This window comes from Montipora capricornis, chromosome 14 (genome assembly GCF_036669925.1).
Source record: "Montipora capricornis isolate CH-2021 chromosome 14, ASM3666992v2, whole genome shotgun sequence".
Classification (NCBI taxonomy): Eukaryota; Metazoa; Cnidaria; class Anthozoa; order Scleractinia; family Acroporidae; genus Montipora; species Montipora capricornis.
Genome location: NC_090896.1, coordinates 1,563,085 through 1,587,500, shown reverse-complemented (window position 1 = coordinate 1,587,500; position 24,416 = coordinate 1,563,085). Strand labels below are relative to the sequence as shown.

At 37.6% G+C, this 24,416-nt stretch overlaps 1 protein-coding gene and 2 long non-coding RNA genes across 11 annotated transcripts in view; 2 read left to right on the top strand and 1 right to left on the bottom strand.

The window, feature by feature from the left end:
- The window catches only part of LOC138033838 (uncharacterized), a 15,954-nt gene extending 15,158 nt beyond the window's left edge, over positions 1–796 (top strand). For both annotated transcript variants that reach the window (XM_068881699.1, XM_068881700.1), the window contains exon 6: positions 454–796. In XM_068881699.1, coding sequence (XP_068737800.1) covers positions 454–585 — 132 coding nt within the window. In that variant the 3' untranslated portion in view covers positions 586–796. The remainder of the gene's footprint in view (positions 1–453) is intronic.
- Positions 797–5,880: 5,084 nt separating this feature from the next.
- On the top strand, positions 5,881–23,002 carry LOC138031216 (uncharacterized). 3 transcript variants are annotated; one of them, XR_011128216.1, is made up of 9 exons: positions 5,881–6,152; positions 7,588–7,678; positions 12,033–12,134; positions 18,103–18,292; positions 18,992–19,183; positions 19,569–19,623; positions 20,240–20,260; positions 20,764–21,286; positions 21,390–23,002. It is a non-coding gene; the product is annotated as an uncharacterized lncRNA (long non-coding RNA). The 3 variants fall into 3 exon arrangements; XR_011128214.1 differs by having other exon boundaries at positions 5,882–6,152; positions 20,764–23,002; XR_011128215.1 differs by lacking the exons at positions 5,881–6,152; positions 7,588–7,678 and adding an exon at positions 7,705–9,103 and having other exon boundaries at positions 20,764–23,002.
- Positions 21,058–24,416, bottom strand: part of LOC138031215 (uncharacterized) — a 64,714-nt gene continuing 61,355 nt past the window's right edge. For all 6 annotated transcript variants that reach the window (XR_011128208.1, XR_011128213.1, XR_011128211.1 and 3 more), the window contains one exon: positions 21,058–23,680. This is a non-coding gene — a long non-coding RNA (uncharacterized lncRNA). The remainder of the gene's footprint in view (positions 23,681–24,416) is intronic.

The following is a 24,416-nucleotide window of genomic DNA, read 5'->3' as shown; positions in this document are numbered from 1 at the left end:
AACAAACGCCATTTAGTTTTTACCTTACTTCTTATTTATGACTTACTACTTATTAGTTATCCTCATGGGGCCCACGAGAACTCTTAAAGCCGGTTTTTATGACTTCAGTTCTGTATAATTTCTTTTAATAGCTGACATAAGGATAAAATAATTTTGAAGTTGCTTGAAGCAATAAAACCCGAGAAATTCTTGCTAGGCTTGTGTGTTGGACTAGACGGCTGAATGCTTGTCGTCACCTCTTTTCTGAGCATGAGCAGAGGTTTATTTCTCCCACTCGGTAACCGAGCCTGTGCGGTCCACCGGGATCATATGAACGGGTCCTCATATAATAATAATGAATTGTACCATTGCTGGTGGACGAATAAAGTGGAGCTTATCACAGAGCTATTGGGTTTGCCGGCTATGACGTAGCATGAAAATCACAAATTTGAAGTGTCTGACCTTTTCTCTTAGCGGCCAGGATATGCACAAGATGTGCCACCTCCTTACGCATATATGCAGTCTGGGAACGCTCCGCCATCAACATCAGCTATTGGGTCTGCTAATGCCGAAGCTGTGGGTTTGCCAAGTACAATGGATGTGTAAACATTGGTAACAAGTTACATTGGGTCCTGCCCTTTTTTTCAGCAAACAATATATTAATCGCTTTAATCCATTGTTTTCTATTGGACCAAGTGGTCTGTAGAGATTGTTCTCGCTGAGCATATATCTGCGAGCATTTTAGAGTAGGATATAGTTTTAATTTTATTTACAGCGATGTCAATTTTTTACACGGTAATTAAACTGTTCCACTCAACGTTTTCACTCCATGTACGTGTCAGAAAGAAACAGAGAGAGGAAGTCAACAATTCTTGGTTTGCACTCACGTTATTAGACGTCTATGTTGGTGTACAAACCAAAAGCAAAATGTCGCTCGCGTTTTGCATAATAACAGAGTCAAATTCACAGAAGACTTTTTCGCTATTGTTCAGTACACCAACAAGGCAGCCATGACGTCAGAAACAAACCTTCGCTACAACTGTGTGAATTTAAAAGTGAACGGAAAGGCTTGCGAATCGCGGGTATGCCAAACGTGGGAATCGCTTCCCGCCCGCCCAGTCACTGGAGGTCCCTAAAACAGAGAGTTTATTTAATATTCCCAAATTTAAATCTTGACTTAGTCATTTGCTGAACATCTTGCGCCAATCCTTAAAGTGCACTTTGCCTCAAAAAGTCTTACTCTAGCAAGAGTTAAATATCAAACATATATTTACCTTTGCTTCTCTGGATTTTATTTTTTAATGTGCCTCATAAGGTATGTAACAGAAAGATGCTGGCAATAATTGTTTGTCCCCTTGCCGAGGCAGTGAGAGCCATTGGCTTATTCCTTCGATGACGTCATAAACTACTTTGCGTTATTTTTTAAAGACATTTGTCAATGTAAATTAGTTCTTTTCGTCATTGAAGGAGTAGGCCATGGGACAAGTGAATGCCAGTTTTGTTACTCTCTCGTACCAGATTAGGGCTATTATAGATTGAAAAACAGTCGTATTTTTTGCGAACGCAAGCGACGCGGTAAATATTCAAACGAAAGGTCTGGAGCGAGTCCCTACGGGCGTGGGAGGCTCGCGCGCTTCACACGCGAGGATCACGCTTACGGCGCTTCGCGCCTTCCGAAAATGGAAGAAAACGACTGTTTTGCAGTCTAGGGCTATTGCTGGTTTTCAATCACGTGATCAACAGCCATGTTTTTCAACGAAAACAAAAGGAAGCGTTTGCATAATAATAGAGTTAAATTCCCGGAGGATTTGGTCGGGGCACCAACATGGCCACCTTTTCTTTGTTTATGGGCACCAACATGGCGGTCGTGACGTCATGTGAAAACCAAGAATTAAAAGTAAAATCAAGAGACTCAAAGCTAAAATATATGTTAGACACTTAACTTTGACGTTAGGTGCACTTTTAAGCTACTAGAAGCAGTCGCGACTTCCTTGCATATTTTGAACAAGTTATACGTTTCACCCCTGAAACAGCTCCCGTTGAAGAGTCAAATCGTCTGCCATTAGACAGAGTAAAATGTAAAAGTAACAATCTTAGGAGGCAGAGGCCAAAACGTTCCTTCTCCCAACTAGTACCATAGAGTTGTTTGTTGGATAGTCATGAGAATTTGGTGTTATATCAAGATCATACCTCTTAAGCTGATAATAATCTTCATTCTCAATTCCTGTCTGACCGACATTTCATTCAAATTGTGAAGAGAATTTACGTATCGATCACTCCTGGGAGTCAAAGAGTAAAGGGAGTTATAGACTGAATGCATAAAAGACGGATAAAAATGTATTCTTTTGTTTATGTGCTAATTAGACTCACTAGCCTCGCTCTCAAGAAACATTTCTATTGTATTTTTTTTCCATGCAAACGAGACTAGTGAGTTTAATTAGCAAATAAACAAAAGAATCTTTTTTTGGCCGCCATTTATGCATGCGGTCTATAGATGTTGTGTTAGGGTTAGTGTCTATGCCTTTGCTACCAACTTCCAACGAGAAGGTAAGGGTAAAAGATAGCGTTATTTTTATATTAGGGTAAATTCAGTCGTTTACTTGAGTAGCAGAATTATGGGGGGAAATTTTGTGACGTTAATTGTCTGTATTCCAAGACATGTGTGATGTTGAAGTTATATTTCGAAAACGAGTGCTTGCTTGGATTTCCAAACGCAAGAAAACATTTGAAACCACGAGGCCACAGGCCGAGTGGTTTAAATGTTTGCGTGCGTTTGGAAATCCATTAAAGCACGACTCACGAGTTTTTGAAATTAGTTCTCCAACAAAAGAAATTATAATTTCTATCACTTTTTTCAAGTCGATTATTTTTTGTACAAACACTCGTTGCCCGTTAACCAAACACTCGTTGCCCGTTAATTGATGTCAAAACACGTGTGTTTGAAATTATTGATTTCAAACCAAATGTGCGGAATATCTGGCGTGAGAGGAACTCTATCCTCTCCAAACTCTTGTGGCTGTGCCGGTGCAGCGAGACGCGACGGCGCCGCACGTGAGGGACAATAATAGACCAAATCAGCTAACTCAAAGTTGTCCCCGATTCAAATCTCTCGGGGTTAAGATTCTTTGTGTACTGTATTTGCACTGTAATGCAGCATTCATAATTGAATGATATGAAAATACCAGGAACAAAGCGCTTTATTCCCAAAGGGTTTGAATTGGGTACAACATTTAGTTAGCCGATTAGGTCTATTTTCTTTCCCTCGCAACACCTTTCACATTGGTTTTGGGAATTGCGTCTTGCGCATGCGCGAGAAAAATGCCGAATACATGGGATAGATCCATGGGATAACAACGCGGTACTTCTATCCTTAGATGCGCATGCTCAACCGAATTGAATTGAAAGTAAGATTAATTTAGAAGCATTTAAGTAATTTCTCCAATCCCGCGTCAGTTTGAATGCTCTTTATTTGTCGCAAATACTGTATTAACTATTACTACTTTATTAAGGCGGGTGAATTTTATGATCCTTGGAAGGAAGTTGAAAAAAAAAACCTGAGAGAGGGCCCCAGATCCCAAGCATCAATTTATCACTCATTCCCACCATTCAACCCCCCCGGGAATTTAGTCTTCCCGATATCTCCTACATTATTTCCTTAGATTGATACTTGGAGATGACCCGTAGCACAACTGACGTACGAAATAACTGACGATCTCTTGGTTTTTCCCTCTTAAATCGTCGTACGAGCATCTAAATCACGCGGTAATTGGTTCTCAAATATAACATTTTTGCTTGTCGGAGCGTGTCTCGTCGTTTCCTCGTTTTTCCTTTCTATAGAGTGGTTTTAATACAGTCGAGTGCCGAAAGAAAGTAATTCCCTTGGTTTTGCTTTGTGATTGAGTTTAAAATGTCCCCCGCTTCATTTTCAGCTAATCCAGTAGTAGATAGTGTCACTGTTGTCCCGGATAAACTGGAGCAAGCGTGCGATGGAAGCTCATTTCCGCCAATCTCGTTTCTATGCTTGTTCCACCCCATCCGCGAGAGTATTAATGGCCTTTTTCGATATATTAAAATTCAGCTTGATAATGAGGCAGCGAGAACAAAGACAAAGGAAAGCGGATGATACACCTGTATGTAAATATTTTCAGATTCATTACAACGTGTTTCTATTGTTTTTGTCCTCACTGCCTCGCTTTCAAGCTGAATATTTGATATTTCGAAAATGGGCTATGGGTAATGTCTTAGCTTGGGTTGAGTTTCTGCTGGGTTTGGCAATGATCTCTGGTGGTTAGGTTTAAGCGCCGAATCGAAATGGTTAGTTTTCATAAATTGTTCTGGTGACACCATTTTTAAACTTAATAAAACTTTTATTAAAATCGTTTAGTACTTTATATACACATTTAAGTGTCATACCTTACTTTGCAGTATCCATTCTAGTCACAACTAGCAATGGACGTATCCTTGGACGACGCTAACCAAAAGGATCGTAGCCTCTGGGTACGTTATCGGCGGAATGGCTCATATTCATTACTAGAGCGCATGCTCTGTTATGGACCACGTTCTGTCTCACCTATGATTTCATGACTAGGAAGGAACCTATCTCAAGAAATCTAACCTAACCTTACCTGAATCCACATATCGTTCAAGGTACCTGATGAAACGTAGGTTCTGATTTCAATGTTTAAAAAAATTCCTGCTATTTTGGTACACCATTCACACTATCCCTCTCGGTTCTATTAAGGAAAGCAGGTGAGGATATTTGAAAAACTCTGACAAAAACTTGTACAGAAGTGTGACAGGAAGGAAAGAAATTCCACCGGAAGCATTGTACTTCAAAATTGAGGATTTATAAATTTATCGACAAATAAATTGCGACTCGCGCACAAGTTTCTTGAAACTGTCTAAAACAAAGTATATTGTACGTGAAAATGGGCTCTCAATCCTCCCTTCCGACCTCATTTAACATCGAATGTCCAATCGTTCACGTTGTTGAGTGTCATCAGCTTAGCAGCTACATAGGGCGCAAAGCGTAGCCTATGGGGTTTATAAGAACTCAGCATTTACATAACTATAAAGTAAAAAAGAATTCTGATATTCTCCAAAAAATAACATAATGATAAGCAATTTTATACGGAAAGTCAGAATCGTTTATGTCATGATCTTGAAAAATCGTGCAATGTGGAGACTGTTTAAGAGAAGACTTTACAACAACTCAGTATTTACATAACTATAAACTAAAAGAGAATCTATTATTATTATTATTATTATTATTATTATTACTATTATTATCATCATCATCATCGTCATCATCATCGTCATCATCATCATCGTCATCGCCGTCATCATCTTCACTTTATTTCGGTCCTTGTCTTATTTAACTGAGCACAAGTACTCTACAAATAGGGGGATTGAAAATCAAACTAAATCAAACGAGTTTTAAAAGTTAAAGCCGATAGAGTCAAATGTCAGTGTTGGTTTTTGAAGCGAGGGGAAAACCAGAGTACCCGGAAAGCAGTAGAGTAGACAGCCAAACAAATCAACCCGCAAATGACATTGTGTCCGGGAATGAAACCCGGAAGGCATTGCTAGAAGTAGAATTCTCTTACCGTTGCGCAACCCAAAAAGTGGCACCATCTTTCGAAAATCTATGGGAGAAAATAAAAATGATGTAAAAATGATCTTAAGGTACATTTAACTAAACATGTATGTATACACGAGGAGAAAAATATTTTTTTCCGTATCTTATTAGGAGGACGATCCCTTCATGCGGTCTGTCTTGATTGCATGAGGGAAAAGGTACCTTTTTTTACAAATGGCTTCAAATTTACATTTGAAAGAAAACAACATGGCGGAGGAATTCGCATTCTGGCTGCATATTTGAATTGCTAATTACTACTAAATTATGCGAGTTTTTTTTCTGCCACGTTCTTACTCAAGAAACGCTATGGCGAAACTAAATTATCAAGATTTACGCTGTTTTCATCGCTGTTTTTCCTGAAAAAATGATACCCATGTTGGAGAGTTGTCTAATGGAGTTCTTGTCAAAAACGTTATGGTCGAGGTTACGTTTATATCATGTTATCAAAGGGTTTAGCTAATGATTGCAAAATGGCGCGTAGGACACTCGATGGATGAAGAAAATTTCAACGTGTTTTACAACGAATGCTTAACAGGTATTTTGACAACAATTCTATGTAACTTATATTTCTTGTTTCCATCAAGCAGCGCTTAATTTGAGGTGTAGTAAACTACACACAAAAATATACATGATATTCCAATTTATGCCAGTGTATAAAATACCAGCCGTCGAGTTCTTATCATACTTATTTTACTGAAGTCATATTATATCTATGGTTCTAATACTTTTTTATGACGAATTTTTTACGTATGGCAAATTATGTATTGTACAATACAGATTTCTCTTAATATTTGTTTTTATATAAGTTTTTATGGTAGCGACTATTTAAGGAATAAGCAGGTTAAATATGATAATAGACTGATGATTGCAAATTCGGGGCGTAATAAACGCAGTACAGTTTCTTGTTTACTAAGATAAATCAGTGCACAGCACACTGCACAATAAAAGTTTATTCGCTTTCTCATACTTTAGGATTTCATTTACAGACTCTTCATTACATAACACTTATTTATAAATTCATTGATCTTTGTATTCATTTATTATTATTATTTATTGCTTTTAATATTCTAAGGTCTGCCATCACTGTGAATATTACAAAGAATAATCTAGAAAACTGAAGAGATGCGCTTAGCACACAAAATCCGCGAGAAAAAAAGCAAAATGACTTTAAAAAAATTCTGTTTAACCGTTTAGAAAAAATTATTTGAGATTTAGGGAGGCAAACGTTTCTGGGATCGGAAGGGCTTCGGACTGGATTCCCATAGCGCAGCCATCTTTTAGCTATTAAGTGTAAGTCCTCAACATATAATCTTAGATCCAACTAAGGCATTTTATTCGGGCCACCCAGGGCTAAGATGTTGGTAACCCAGGCCGGTGGACGTGCTTTTCAGGCGGCAGCCCCGCATTTGAGGAACGATTTCCCATTACATCTGCACTCTATTAAATCTCTCAAATTTTCAAGAAGTCAATCAAGGCGTTTCTTTTTAGGCAACTTTTTGAACAATGGTTAATACACGAGTTTTTATAGCGCCTTTTAGATTTGTAATCTACTGTTAAATTTGAATCGTATATTTTAATATTCTATCTATTTTATTAAGAATTGTAAAGCAATATTAATGCATTTTTGAAAATAGCTCCTAGAAGTAATAAATATTATTATTATTATTATTATTATTATATATTCTTGCGCTTGTGCTTGTGCTTGCGTCATTAGTGAAAACCAGGCTTTTAATAGGTTTGCTGACGAGAGGGGAAAACCGGGGAACACGGTAGTGAAGAGGACCAACAAACTCCAGAAACTCCTCTGACATAAAATTATGGCGTTGAGTCCAGGAAACGAACTTGGGCCATATTAGTACTGTAGAAGGCGAGTGCTATCACCATCACGCCAACCCTGTCCTCATTGTTTCTTTTGGGGAACAACTTTATGCATCAATGTTGTCTCCACCAATGTTGCTTTATACTTTCAGAGAAAGTACAGCGTATGTGATGGGTAAAGGTGAGTCACGAATAACTCGGAGTCATGAAGCGGAAAATAATAGCCTTACAGATGGCTTAAAGGTGAGTTAATATCCATTTACCAAGAGTGTCTGATAGGCGGGTGATTTTCGGCGTAGTATTTTCTAAGAATGCTAAACATGTCGCCACAATGAAATCATTCAGTTTCCCTCGATTATGAAAGAAGTAAAATGTGAAACCAAAGTTAGTTGGTTTATGGATTATAGAACAAGCTAGCTTCCAGCGAGTGATCGATCCAATCTTAGGGCTTTCATCCCTGAACAGGCTCCCATTGACGAGTTAAAACGCCTAGCGTTACATAATAGGCAAGGTGTAATAAATAGGAATTCACTCGTCCAAAACAAAGCATGATACGAACCATTACATGCATAAGATCCGGAATTTGAGAGAAGGATTCAGTAAGATATAAACGCCTTTGGTGCTTTATGGGAGCAACCCCTTCACAATTGTCCATGCGTTGGCCCCTAGCATTTGACTTTTACGGCCAGGTACGGCAAGTGTTAGACTATGTGCGTATATAGTTAAAGTGGAGAAAGAGGCTCGAGGGCCCTGGAATTCCCATCTTGCAATGATCTTGGGTGTTAGACGTTGAAACGCATCTTTAAAAGCATGGGGTAGCCGAGATGGGCAAGGACCAGGAGTAAGATTGGTTGAACACATCTATTTCCGTGTTAACTACGCCACCACTGGCTGCTTCCATAGCGACTGTGACCGTGTGTTGCTGAACTCTGGACTCTGTCTAAACAAGATAAGCAAACAGGGCATGAGAAGGATTAAATTTGGGCTGAGGCCTAAGGGTCCTGAAGGATTTGCAAAAACCTTTAGAGGCAAAGATAGGCGGAAAATTTCCACCGCTTATAATTCTCGACGGTAGTGACAAAGGCAAAAAGCAAAGACACGTTAAGCTCAGCAGTGAGCGAAATTATCAATGACCATTCCTGGAATCACCGACCCGTCGTAAAACCTTGGATAAAAAAGAAGAATGAGAAGACCGAATCGGTAAACAGTATAAGCAATCAACACTTAAACAAGGAAAACATGAAACGGCCGGACAACACTACGGCAAAAACTTCACAATTTGATTAAATGGCACAATTTGTTGAGGGCGGCATGATGATCCTCATTGCATTTTCTGGAAAAAAAAAATAAAACGAAAACGCCGTACTGAATACCGGTTTTAAATGGAACTCTTTCATGTTACTTGCAAGCAGTTGTACAAGGAGTTATCTCGATGAAATATAAAACCTTGGTCTTATGAGATTAGTGTTGTCGTTTCTGTCAATTGGCAAAAAATAAAATCCGTGTTCCGGCATCCTGGTATCCCGTCCAATACATCCTTTATGTTAGAAGCTCCATGGGATGACCCAAGATGGCGGCGGATAACTGAGCGCACCTCAAATTCAGTCAATATTTGACTCTGGTGATGAGAAAAAAAAGGGATTATCATAACGGTACAGTACTACAAAAGTAAGTAATGGAATCAATGGTAATTTAAAACCTGTTTTTTTGGTTTCTTAAAGGGGCAACAAGATTTTAACGAGGCCTACCGTAGTTAGTGGGTTTTTTAACTTTAATATTTTTAATGGGGCTTTGATTTGCGGCAATTGGATTTAGGCGTTAACAGTGAGCTTAGTCTTTAAGCTGATAAACGTTTTCTTAGAAAGGCAACAGCACAAAACCAACACACTGCGAGAGCAACCTCTGTTTTGTTAAGCAGTGCTCATCAAAACAAAGCACAGCTTACATGTACAACAGCTCACTGAAGAATGTCATGCTAGGAACTATTAAACACTTAACAAATAAAGAAGCCTTGACTGTGCTCTGTTCTGTTGTAAAGCACGCAGGAAGCGGCTAGAGCATGAAAGAAGTGTAGGGGGAAACACGAGCTTACATGTACAACAGCTCACTGAAGATTGTCATGCTAGGAACTATTAAACACAATCTTATACAGTATAGCATGCACTATATCAGTGAAGTAGTATTCAGTGGATCTTAACTGGATGGTAAAAAAGTTTGATGCAGTAACGTTTTACACTCAGATCGCAAATGAGAGTTGTTATTACATGTATATCCTATATTGTCTTACTCAGTCTCTCCATTAACACTCCGTGTTGTGCAAACTCATAAGGCCAGCAGTCTTGCTCCATTTAGCAGTTCCAAAAAATGGTAGAAAAGTATTTCTACCTTACAGAATACCGCAAAAATGATTTTAAAATGCAGGGAATGCGACATGAGAGAAACTACATTTGCAAAATTTGCTGGGGGTGGGGGATACCCCCCGTACAAATTTGTCACACGTTCTTGTTTGTTTACAATTCACTTTTTAAAAGTATAGTGCGAAAAATTTAGGTAAAAGATAGCTTATTGGACGATTAAGGACATTCGCACGAAAATCTTCCCACGTTGACATTTGTTTCATTTCTTGCCTGAAGTTAGGTCATAAATTACTTATTCCAAAACTGAAAAAAAATTGGGGGTCACCGACTTTGCTTCAGAGAAAAAAGCAAGGGAAAAATGCCCTAATTTCGATAGGTAGGTCATAAGGGGATGTAGGCTCATCTACTCATCCGTCCAAAGTCATAAAAATAATATGTTAGAGTGAAGGTTTCTCTGCATAGAAATATAGGAGTGGGTTTTTTATTTACATGCCGCTGGGGATGTTGTAAACAGTAGAGTTAATCCTGAACGAGCGTTTTTGCAATTGCTACCCGTTGTAACTACTTCTGGAACTCAGGACACAAGGAAACAAAAATTTTTAAAAAGATAACTTCAAATGTTATGCGGAACACCTTCACATTAAAAGGGAGAGTTGAAAACACTGACCCCTGACTCCTTGGACTAACCCCATTGACCTCTAAATGGACTACTCTATGAAATATCCCTCCTGAAAAAGTATTGACAATATTTAAGGAACATTCTTGCTATACTTGATTATGTTGTTAAAATGTCAACAAACTGGAGTCCTTTGACAGGTGTATTATAGGAATCTAAGTCAAATAGACCCTTTGCAAAAATGGCGCCGAAACTTTATGCATCTTAAGCCTCGTGTTAATGCTTTTTAAAGAAAGGATTCCTCGCGGAGATTTGAGGCTTAAGATGTATAAGTATTGTTATTGAAATTTCAGCGCCATCTATGCAATGAGTCTATACACCAGGCCCAAATTGTTCAAACGATGAATAGCGCTATAAGCGGGACAAATCACTATCCACAGGATAACTCAATTGGTTTTACTGGCGTGTATCCATTGGATAGTTTTTGTGCAGTGGATAGTGCTATTCATCGTTTGAACAACTGGGGCCAGTTGTTTTAGCATTAAACCAACTCAAAATGGACTCAGTCTAGCACTAATTTATCAAAAGAGCTTTTTTAATAACTTTCCTCAACCAAATTATTTCAAATTATCAGAGCAGTTGATTCAGGTCAAATTTCCACGGTGAAAAGATAAAATGGATGACAATACAACCATAATCAATTTCTTTGATAAAGTTTTACTCTCCCACTGAGAAAGCACCATAATTTCTCTAGGAAGTAATCTTTTTACTTTTAGGATGCGGTTATCGTCCTTATTTTAATTCTCCGCAGGGATTTCCAAGACGTGTAAAGTACCAAAGGCGTTCCCTTGTAAGGGTTTCTTGAGTCTTCGTTAGTGAATATAGACTCTATTTTTTCCAGCATAAAGCGTTTGAAAAAATGCCTCAAATGCAAGATGTATCGACCCCGCTATACAGCGTATTCTTTATAGCGTAATGAGGAAGGAGATCTTTTTTTCCTTTTCTTAATTTTTTCTTTATCTTCCCTTCCCCTTCTCTCTTTCGTAGCTTTCACTCCAATCAGCTCAACTTTTCCATCATAGCTCAGCTCAATGCTGTTACAATTACCAAACCATTTAGAAAAAATGATTTGAGATTTGGGGAGGTAAACGTTTCGGGGATCATGAGGGCCTTGGGCTGGTTTTTCATGGCGCAGTCGTCTTTTTAGTTATTAAGTGCAAGTCCTCAACATATAATCTTAGATCCAACTAAGGCATTTTAATCGAGGGTAACCCAGGGGTGAGATGTTGGTAACCCTGGGTGGACGAGCTTTTCAGGCGGCAGCCCCGCATTTGAGGAACGAGTTCCCATTACATCCGCACTCTATTAAATCTCTCAAATTTTCAAGAAGTCAATCAAGACGTTTCGTTTTAGGCAACTTTAACACGGTAGTAGTAGTAGCAACTTTAACACGGTAGTGAAGAGGACTAACAAACTCCTCTGACATAAAATTATGGCGTTGAGTCCAGGAAACGAACTTGGGCCATACTAGTACTGTAGGAGGCGAGTGCTTTCACTATCACGCCAGCCCCTGTCCTCATTGTTTCTTTTGGGAACAACTTTATGCATCAATGTTGCTTTGTAGTTTCAGAGAAAGTACAGCGTATGTGATGGGTAAAGCTGAGGGCAGTCACAAAGAACTTGGAGGGATGAAGCGGAACATAATAGCCTTACAGATGGCTTAAAGGTGAGTTAATATCCATTTACCAAGAGTGATAAGCGGGTGATTTTCGGCGTAGTATTTTCTAAGAATGCCAAACATGTCGCGCCACAATGAAATCATTCAGTTTCCCTCAATTATGAAAGAAGTAAAATGGGAAACCAAAGTTAGTTGGTTTATGGATTATACATGTACCTTACATGTAGAACAAGCTAGCTTTGACCAGATTTATAATGTTCAAATGGATCACTTGAAAAAAATGTTAAATCTTTGTGGCCTTTGATTATGTTTAGGGAGAGTTGTCTAAAGCTCATTGCCGGCTATTTATCGTGAAAAACGAATAACTTTTAACTTGCCTTGCTGCGCTGAATTTTTTGAAACTGTCAGTTCTTGCGCGTGATCGATCTTTCAGCTTTTTACAGCTTAGAGTAATTTCGTAGAGGGGTTATTTTGAAAACATCTAGCGAGTGATCGATCCATCTTCGCGCTTTCATCCCTGAACAGGTTCCCATTGACGAGTTAAAACGTCTAGCGTTACATAATAGGCAAGGTGTGAAAACCGTTGTAATGAATAGAAATTCACTTGTCCAAAACAAAGCATGATACGAACCATTACATGCATAAGATCCAGAAGTTGAGAGAAGGATTCAGTAAGATATAAACGCCTTTGGTGCTTAATGGGAATGGATTTGGTCTCGTTTCGGTTTTTTGCAAGCTCATCATCATCCATCTGAGAGCAACCCCTTCACAATTATTGTTCATGCGTTGGCCCCAGCATTTGACTTTTACGGCCACGTACGGCAAGTGTTAGACTACATGTATGTAAGTAGTTAAAGGGGAGAAAGATACCCAAGGGTCCTGGAATTTCCATCTTGCAATGATGATCTTGGGTGTTACACATTGAAATGCATCTTTAAAAGCATGGGGTAGCTGAGATGGGCATGGACCAGGAGTAAGAATGGTTGAACACTTCTATTTCCGTGTAAACTACGCCACCACTGGCTGCTTTCATAGCGACAGTGCCCGTTTGTTGCTGAACTCTGTCTAAACAAGATAAGCAAACAGGGCATGAGAAGGATTAAATTTGAGCCGAAAGGCCTAAAGGTCCTTAAGGAATTATAAAAACCCTTAGAGGCAAAGATAGGAGGAAAAATTCTAGCGCTTATTGCTCTCGACGGTATAGTAGTGACAAAGGCAAAAGGCAAAGACACATTAAGCTCAGCAGTGAGCGAAATTATCAATGACCATTCCTGGAATCACCGACCCATCATAAAACCTTGGATAAAAAAGAAGAACAAGAAGACAGAATCGGTAAACAGGACAAACAATCAACACTGAAACAAGGAATTTTGATTAAATGGCATAATTTGTTCAGGGTGGAATGATCTTCATTGCATTTTTTGGAAAAAAAAAACCAACAAAAACAAAACAAAATGAAAACGCCATACTGAATACCGGTTTTTAATGCAACTCTTTCATGTTACTTGGAAGCAGTTGTACACGGAGTTCTCTTGATGAAATATAAAACCTTGTTCTTATAAGATTATTGTTGTCGTTTCTGTGAATTGTTCCGTGTTCCGGCATCCTGGTATCCCGTGCAATAACTCATTTATCCCAGAAGCTCCATGGGGTGACCCAAGATGACGGATAACTGCTCGCACCTCAAATTCAGTCAATATTTGACTCTGCTGATGAGAAAAAAAAAGGATTGTTATAACGGTACAGTAATACAAAAGTAAGTAATGGAATCAATGGTAATTTAAAACCTGTCTTTTTGGTTTCTTAAAGGGGCAACAAGATTTTAACAAGGCCTGGTTAGTGGGTTTTATATTTTAATTAATGGGGCTTTGATTTGCGGCAATTGGATTTAGGCGTTAACACTGAGCTTAGTCTTTAAGCTGATGAACGTTTTCTTAGAAAGGCAACAGCACAAAACCAACACACACTGCCAGAGCAACCTCTGTTTTGTTAAGCAGTGCTCATCGAAACAAAGCGCAGCTTACATGTACAACAGCTCATTGAAGAATGTCGTACTACACATGTAGGAACTGTTAAACACAATCTTATACAGTATACAATGTAGTATGCACTATATCAGTGAAATAGTATTCAATGGCTCTTAACTGGATGGTAAAAAAGTTTGATGCAATAACGTTTTACCAGAAACCCATAAGGGTTGAAACGTGTAACGGCCCCTTGTGTGTTGGGAAACAAGCTTCTGAATATTCGATTTGCTAAGTACCATATTTGGAACAACAAGAGCAAGGGGTTTCCAAATATGGTACTTAGCACTGAAACATTCAACCAATCAGTTCGCACTGAATATTCGGAAGCTGTGAACGCGCGTTACACATTTCAACAGGTTCATAAGGACAGCAGTCTTGCTCCATTTAACAGTTCCAAAAAGTGGTAGAAAAGTATTTCAAAATGCAGGAAAAGCCACTTTAGAGAAACTAAATTTGCACAATTTGCTGGGTACAAATCTGCCTCACGTTCTTGCATGGTTGCATGTTTGCAATTCAGTTGTAAAAATATACTGCGAAAAATTCCTGTCTTGTCTTTTGATGCACAACACAATGCTACACACCTATAAATCGTGCAATAAGATATATTTATTAGATTTCATCTTCAGTTGAGACTCTAGTAGGTTAGAACCAACTACTCAACGAGCAGAACCACTTTTTACAGGAAGTTGAATAACACCAGAGGAAAGTACTTTTTGGTAAAGATTTAATAAGATTCTGATGTGCAAGGATTTTATGTGGTGACTCAAACGTTATGCGGAACACCTTCACATTTATTTATTTATTACAGTTTAATGACAATAAACAACGTCATCATAAGGATAGTCTACAAAAGAGTCATAGACCCCATACAAAGGCAGACCACCTAAAAAAAAAAATTATATATATTTATATATATATATAATACATATTACCGGTAATTCAAAAATATAATTTGTTATTAGCTGGTAGCCTGTGAATCATCTGCGGATGATCCGATGTACGTCCTTTTCCTGAATGTTAAACGCCGGGGAACCCCATGGCTAACCAATGACCTCACTGATTGCTCTGATTCCAGCAGGGTTGTCATGATGGTGCAGTGGTTAGCACACCCAACTAGTAACCAGGGGGACGTGGGTTCGATTCCCACTCACGGCAATATGTTTTTCATTCAATGGATCTGCTAGTAGTTCGCTGTCGCTATTTGTACACTCAAACCACTTAATAATTATTAATTTTCTAGCAAAGCACTAATATGACCTTCAGACAACAGCTTAAATGATCGTAAAACGTTCGCACATTCCTCTTTAGGGTTTGGCGGTACTGTGTGCAAATCTCATGAAATAGCACATGTATGTGGATTCTATCTCGTTTCGAATGTCATCAATCTTCTTCACAAAGAACCTTGCAATGTCATTTGCCAGTAAAGATTTATTCAGTTGATCCGGGAATGTAGGAACTAAGTTCTCTTTAATGCCAAGGATCTCATTTGCAGCTCTGAAAAGTTTGCGTTGATCAACACTGTTCTGACCTCCATAAACTCAGAATACGTCTTGTCTTATTCAACAGGAAAGTCACATAGTTTCTTCTAGTTTTAAAGACTTGTAGATCTTCCATTGTTCCAGTTCTTCTCCATTTTCTGTTAGCTTTCCTCCGCAACTTTCTTACACACACAATGAGCTCATTATACCATGGGACAGTAGGTCTTAAAGTCTTAGTAACAACTTTTAAGGGAGCATGATGTTCCAGCACATAATTAGTTCAGAAAAATCAAAGAAATCGGATCCTGATAATGAGAGCAGCTTTATATGAGACCATTGTAGAGTATTGGTGACGGTTATGCCCAAATTTTGCTAACTGTTGTCAGTGGTGACCTGTTAAGATGGTATTGTAAAATTTTGTGTCTTTGAAGTAATAATAATTCTTATATAGCGCCTATCCAGACGTGATCTAAAAAAAGTTATACAAAAATTTCCTTGAATAAATAAGTTTTAAGTCTGGAGATTATCAGAGTTTTTTTTATGTTTTCTGGTACACTGTAGATCATTCCAAAGTTGTGGCGAGGCGACAGCGAAAGCTCTAGATTCATAAGACTTCAAATTATAGCTGGTAGGGTTAAGACAGAGCGATGTAGATGAGCTGAGGGTTCTTGAAGGACGGTGGAGACTTATCAGTTCTTGTATGTATGAGGGAGACAAATCATGCAAAGCCTTGAAAGTGAGAATTAAAATCTTTATGCGTTCATTAATTGGTAACCAGTGTAGATCTTTCAAGATGGGAGTAATATGGTTGAATTTTGAGGAAAATGTTATTAAAAGGCGGTGGCGTTTTGTGCATACTGTAGTTTTTTAACAGCATATTTAGGAAGGTTGTACAGAAGAGAGTCAATCTATGGGTGCTCATTTACATTTCGAGGTTTGCTTGTTGGTTACGGTTACGGTTATACGACTACATCATTTAACCACAGCTGCAATCTGCAATCTATGGGTGCTCATTTACATTTCGAGGTTTGCTTGTTGGTTACGGTTACGGTTATACGACTACATCATTTAACCACAGCTGCAATCTGCAATCTATGGGTGCTCATTTACATTTCGAGGTTTGCTTGTTGGAATGCTGGTCAACAGCCGAGAGGAATGTATCAGACCAATACAAGAGAAGCAATTATGTCGTTTTCTTTAAAACACAGGTCCATAGAAAATTCGATGAGTTGGTGATCTGAGTTCAAAATATCCTGAAATCCTTTAATGTTAGAAATCTTGTCTGGAATATTTGTGAGCAGTAGGTCCAAAATATTGTTGTTCCTGGTTGGGAAATCTATAACTTGCCAAAGAAAATGATCCTTAATTGCCCTAGTAAACATTAAGGGTGTACATGTACATGTGACAATCGATAGAGGCAGTCACGGCCGCTAGCCAATTTGACATTATTTTGGTAGGTTGAAATCACTGACAATCAAAAGTTGATCAAATTTCGCCTCGGAAACTTGGTCCAGGAATTTCGTGAATTCTTTCAAGTAGATTCAGAAGAAGAGTGCCATTAATGTTTTTTTCTTGCACGACGGGCGAAGCTCAGAAATAACAATTTCAGCTGAGGTTTCAATATCAGGCCTTCTAACCCATGGCACTGTATTACGAATGGCTAGCAGGACGCCTCGTCCACGTTTGTTGTTATAGTCAAAGCTGTCTCTTCTATGAATAGTGAAGTTCATATTAGGCAAGATCTTAAAGCTGTTGATGTCCGGTGTTAGCCAACACATCCATGTTTGTAGTTTGTCGATCTTGTTGACAATGCTTTGAGCATTCATTTTGAGACAATTGATGTTTAGCTGTGAATTGTTAACATTGGTCATTCTTTAGATAGTGGGACCAGGATTTGGATGAATTTAAAGCCAACTAATCTACTGTAAGCCTTGGCAAATTGAAGGAGCAGCATGAGTTTTTGTAAAACAATATGCAGCTGTGGTTAAATGATGTAGTCGTATAACGAACACTGCCAAGAACCGAATTTGTCTACAGACAGTAATTGTCAGTCAAATCCAGACAAAGCCCACTACCGGATTCTGCATCATTTGAGCTAAATATTAGTGTTTCCTTTGTCACTCACAATCCTGTAAAGTCGAATTTTGTATGTTTGTGTTAGCTGACCACAGGCCATCAATCTTCGGCTTCGAAGGGTAGTCGTTTTTGGTAAATACTGTAAATAATTGTAGTTATAGTAAACTGTTGTCTTGACTTGGAGGTGTATACACTGTCATGTAATTCTTTGGGGCTGCCTTGCCTCCATGCATAAAGACATTGATGTTTTGAACCACATGACTTAATTAAATTAAGGAACAGGAGAGTCCTTGAAGAACTTTGAACAAATCTTTCCTGAAAAAAGATTTGAGAATTTATCACTATTAGATAACGTGACACAAGCCGCCATTTTAAGTTCTGATAATTATTTTACTTTTACATGTAATCTATGTGTTAATTTGGGTCTTTTCACAGGGATTTCAAATGGGAGCTGCATGGCTATCAGCTGTCTACTCCCATGTATGTTGTCAAGACTTTACCTCTCACCACTGGCTACAGACTTCCTTGAAAAGGTGGAGTAGATCACTAGAACCTTCCAATCTCTGTGATGCTTAACACAGATACCAGACTCTGATGTTGTCAGTGAGCTTCCTCCATTGCTAAGGTACACAAATTAGAGTAATTCCTCAGGTCAAATAATAGCAGTTTTTATGAGTTTAATTTCTAAAACCAAAAGTAATCACTTAGATGTACCGGTACATGTAGGCCATCTAAAAACAATGCTAAATACAGGGAAAGAGATATACCGTATTAAAGCAAGTTATGTGATATGTTTTGGTTTAATGTCTACAATGTAATTAATTTTGTTGACAAAGTGGCATGAACAAGTAAATTAACTGTATGACTAAGAGGTCGTATTTCATAACTTTATTAAGACCCTAATTGGCAATTTTGAGATGTTAAATTGACTCAATCTTTACAGAATCTTCAGTCAGCTTGACCTGTTAACCTAAATGGTGGGTTACTCTACTGTAAGATGAAACGACAATTAATCTTGTAAACCCAACAGTCTTTAATGACTTCAGAGAGGTTAGGACAAGGATACTGTCTGGGTATATGTATGCTCCATGATGAGACTTACCGGTAAGAGTTTTTATAAACAGTGACTGTAATTTTAACATTATTATTAGTATTTATAGTGTACTGCTCCCTGGGAGAACAGTTACTTGTGAATTTGGATTCCGTGGAAAGATGCAGACATCTTGTTTAAATTCTTGTGTTTTCCAAGCTTGGAATATTTTGCTTCTTACTATTTCTCTTAAAGATCATCGAAACCTTGTTTTCCTGTGTGATATCTTTACAGGTTTGTGGCACGAAGGCACCTAGCCCATTATTAATGTTGGTTGGCTTTGATATTGTGCAATGCATTGTACCCTATGTACCTTGGAGTTGAGAGGGCAGAAAATCAAAATAGTCACTAATGCCTGCTGGAGATCCAGACCCCCAAGAAGTATATAACAACATGTGAATTTTTGGAAGAAACTGCAAACTTAAGGTTAGGAGATTTGGGCTTGCAGACTTTGAACCTCTCATTTTGTATATCCATTCCCATGCTGTTATTACTGTTGTATTTTAAAATTGCTTGATGTAGTTATTATAGTAGTATCTCTGAGCATCCATGCCCTACTCTTTGTGAACAGTGTGTGGGTTGTTTACATGTATGTTGCACAGGGCTGTGATACGTGTTATCCAAGAAGACTAACGAATTGCAGATGTCCTGACAAACACACCGTTTTGTCCCTGGTTATTTGAAGACTGACTCAGTTGATGTACATGTACAGCTGTAGTAAGGAGGTTTTTTTTGGTCAATACCAGTTCATAGCTATATTTGAAGGCACATTAATTGTTTGTAACGGGTCATGACTTTTTTTACTCCACAGATCCAACTTATTCTTCAGTCTATTGTTTCATGGAATATAGAACATTGGAAGCCAGGTAAGTTATTTGCTACGATAAATTGCTAAGTTTGGAGAAGCGGCCTTTGTGTTGATAATGATAATTAGAGAGAAGATTATTTTGACCCTGCCATGTGAAACCTCTATAATTATGGTATTTTGTTTCTGTGTAAGTTTCATTGAAGCATACAAATAATCTGTTTTCACCCCCTCCATATTTATTTATATAATAACCAAAGTTATTCACGGATTTTGATTGGTTCTTGCCTATGATCTATTAGAGGACAGACGTCACCATCAGCTTTTATGGGAATAAAGTTTAATTCTTTATTATATAAAACAAATAGATTCCATGTTGCCGTGGGTCTGTTCAGTAATAGATCACTGATGACGTCAAAATGTGGCACAAGGTGATAGCTGAGTGTGTCACTGATGTCATCTGTGATCTATTACTGAACAGACCCACGGCAACATGGAATCTATTTGTTTTATATAATAAAGAATTAAACTTTATTCCCATAAAAGCTGATGGTGACGTCAATCGTGCGTTTGTGGTTTATGTTGTACTGTTCTAAATTTGTTACTAGGAAGTTTTCAATTAATTAAGGACTAATTTATTGATGTTTCTTTCTTTCTTCTGCTTTGAACATATTTAGTGTGTGGAATTATTTGTACAGGTGAGATGTGATTTATTGTTCATTTAAGTTTGTATTCTTTCTTTGTTATTTTGAACTTCATGGAAGAGAGAAATCCAGGAAGTTGGAATTTGTTTTCATAACTGACAGTTGATGAATGTACAAAGCATTAGTTACTAATCATGCTAGCAACAACAAAATGTACACATTAAAAGGATAATTTTAGATGTACATAATGTAATTGTTGACAACAACCTTGTTTGTATGAACAATTACATTATGTAAATCTAATTATCCTTTGAATGTGTACATTTTGTTGTTGCTAGCATGATTAGTAACTAATGCTTTGTACATTCATCAACTGAAATTTCTGTAGAAAATGTTCTAGTTGTGTGGTTGTTGTCTATAAGATCTATCTTTTGCTGTTTCAGTATTAAGTGTATGAAAAAATTGGTGTTATTCTGTCATGGCAGATTATTTAATTGAGGGGAATATGTGAGTTTGGATTTGTTGTTAATTTTGCTTTATTTGTTCTTTTGTTGCAGGTTAATTGCTATGTAAAGATTTGCATAGGAATTTTATGTGTAAAGTGCAGTTTTAATAGAAATTTGTGGGGTGTTTACTTTTTCTTTGTTTTGCGTGGGATGGTTGTGAAAAAAATTTTTTTAGGTGTATTTTGCTATATATTTGTAAATATAAGTGTTTTTGAGGAAAAGAAAAAAAAATTGTGTATAAAAATATAAGTCTGAATTAGGGTTTTTGTGAAAATTTGGTATAATATAAGTGTCATTTATGTAAAAATTTGTGTGTATATAAATATATAAGTCTCAAGAGGTGAATGAAACAATCAATGTATTTTATTTGTATAATTTACATTGTAAGTAGTTATTACAAAAATGTTTGATATTAAATATTGTTACATATCTGAAGTTAATTAGTTTTACTGGAGAAACATTACATATTAGAAGTGCGGGATATGGACGATAGCTCGAAGTTATCTGGACAATTTAAGTTTATAACAGATAACTTCGACAATCACTTCTAGCTATCGTACGTTTCATTAGAAAGGCCGGTTATACACGAAAGTTAGAAGTTAAGTTGTCCTGATAAGTGCGAGAATAACTTCTAACTTTTGTGTATAACCAGCCTTTCTAATGAATTTTGGTGAAAGGGTTGATGAATGAAACGTACGTATTAGAAGTGCGGGATATGGACGATAGCTACAAGTTATTCTTGTACTTATCAGGACAATTCAAGTCTATTTTATAAGAGACAACTGCTTAAGTTGTCCTGATATGTGCAAGGAACACTTCTAACTTTCATCTAGAACCCACACTTCTAATAAGTACGTTTTATTCATTGCTCCCAACTGTGTCGCATTCTGTCTCAGTTTGTTGGGTTTGAATCCCGTTGGAGCCGTCTGAATTTTTCAGATGTTTATAAGAGACAATTGTTTAAATTGTCCAGACATCTGCTTATATCTTAAGGTCATTTTGTGACTAATGTAAATAAGCGTACACATATCAGAAGTGCTTGTTATAGACGTAAATTAGAAGTTATTCTTGCACTTATCAGGACAACTAAAGTCTGTTTTACAAGAAACAACTGCTTAAATTGTCCTTATATGTGCAAGGAACACTTCTAACTTTAGTCTATATCCCGCACTTCTAATACGTACGTTTTATTCATTGCTCCCAACTGTGTTTTTCTGTCCCAGTTGGTTGGGTTTAAATCCCGTTGGAGCATTACACCAGCAACGAATGGGTTCAAATCCCGTTGAAGCAGTATGTAAGTAAGCATACATAATTATTAGAAGTGCTTGTTATAGACATAAATTAGAAGTTATTCTTGCACTTATCAGGACAACTTAAGTCTGTTTTATAAGAGATGACTGCTTAAATTGTCCTGATATGTGCAAGGAACACTTCCAACTTTTGTCTATACCCCACACTTCTAATACGTACATACGTTTTATTCATTGCTCCCAACTGTGTTGCTTTCTGTCTCAGTTTGTTGGGTTTGAATCCTGTTGGAGTATTTTACCAGCATTGAATGGGTTCGAATCCTGTTCAAGCTGCCCGAACTTTTCAGTGTGGTAAGATGAAACTCTGCCAAGTTACGAAAGACTTGCTGGAGCAGATTTGGAGCCACTTTAAATTTTCCATAATTACTTGAGTACAAGCTCCAAATTCACTTCAGAGAAAATTGAACATCTTTGCAGAGATGCATCTTTACCACGATGAGGGGTTACCGAGTTTGTTTAAAGTGCACCTAAAGTCAATTTTTTTTTTTGCCAAGATCACTCTTTCCACCTAAAGCAATTTTCACCTCGAAATATTGCTTTTCATGTGTCGCACAAGCCATGTAAAGTTAGTAAAACTCGCAGTCATATGGACCCACGACCGTGCTTTGAGAGGCATGGGCCTAGTCTTAATTTTAGGTCACAAACTGCTTTGCATTCAAGTTTTCAAAGAGTTTTTGCATTGCAAACCAGTTTGTTACGTAAAATTGAGAACAGGCCCATGCTTCTGACAGCTCAGTCGTGGGTCCAAATGATTACCAGTTTTGCTAACTTTGCGTAACTTGCGTGGCACACAAAAAGCAAAATTTTGAGGTACAACTCGTACAAATGGCAAAATATATTTGCTTTTGGTGGAGAGATAGAAATTAGAAATGAAATACATTTGAGTTTAGGTGCACTTTATGAAATAAAAGGATTCAAGGTGTCTCAAACCAGTCTCAACACTTGGATTGACACTTCAACACTATCACTTAAAAGCAATGTTGTGGTACCATATCAAACACCAATTATTGCTGAAAAAGATTCTGTCATTTTTGTGACATAAAAGGTTACTGTAGCAACCGGAAAGCCCTGCAAACACACCCCATATTTTGGCTTTAGCTGCTCATATCTCAAAAACGAACTTGGTGACCCCCCTTTTTTTATTTTTCAAATGTACTCAGCATGCCAGAATAAAACTTTTCACAAAAGGAGCGGATTCAGAGCCAGCTTAAATAATTGAAAATTTAATGTAGCTCTGAATCCACTCCACAGATTTTTTAAAAACTTTGCAGAGTTTCATCTTGGCCTGCTGATCACTTTTGTGCAATAAAAAATTGGGGTCACCGAGTTCATTTTTCAGACATGTTTTTACAAGGTTTTCTTGTTGCCATGGTAACTTGTTACACCAAAAAAAATGACTGCATCTTGTTCAGCAATAATTGGTGTTTCACACGGTACTATAACATCCCTGTTATGTAATAAAGTATTGTAGTGTCAATCCTTCTAATAACAAGACAAATATAAGCAAATGGCATTGGTAATGCCAGGAAGTGGGGAGGGGTAATTGGGGGCCTTGCTTTTCAGCGCATCTCGTGAACTGTGAACTGTGAACCTTGAACCTTAGTTCAAGGGGCCGCTCTTGTGGGAGAGCTCCTCTTCCTTTAAAATCTTCTCAGCACCTGAAACGAAAGCAAAGGGAAAACAACTTGTCAGGTACTATTAGCCAAACACAAGGAACTCTTAATATTTCTTTTCTTTGTGAGTTGGAGTGGGGGAGGATTGTCATTTGCATTTGCTTTTTTCACTAAAATAATGAAAGTTCTGGAAAGAAGCAGACTGACAACAATTGTTATAAAAGTGACGACACATTTGAAATTAAATTTACAAGACATCTTTCGGTCGTGCAACGACCATCTTCAGGTTAAAGTAGAATTAATTTGAAGTTACATTTGAATTTATAATATGCTAAACAAAGATAAATAACAATGTGAAATAAATCGAGAATCTAACAAAATAGCCAAAGGTAACAAAAAAAAGTGTACAATGGAACATGTTGATTAGAACGAGAGAGTTAAATTAACATGATGTAATTGCTTGTTTAAAGAAATTTGCTCCCAGGAAATATGTAATGCTTCTTTTATCTTGACCTGGAATTTTGTAGTCGCACGGTCTATAACTTCAAAACATTCAGCAGAGCAAGAGTTACAGCATGCCTCGGATTGTTAAAGGTGTTGAAAGATATGTGAGGTCCTGTCCCTGTTTAGGTGTTCGCGAATGCGTGTCAAGAGGTGTCGGCTACTTTCGCCGACATAGCAAGAATTACAGCTTGCACAGGCAAATTCCAAGTCAAGATAAAAGAAGCGTTACATATTTCCTGGGAGCAACCTTCTTTAAACAAGCAATTATATCATGTTA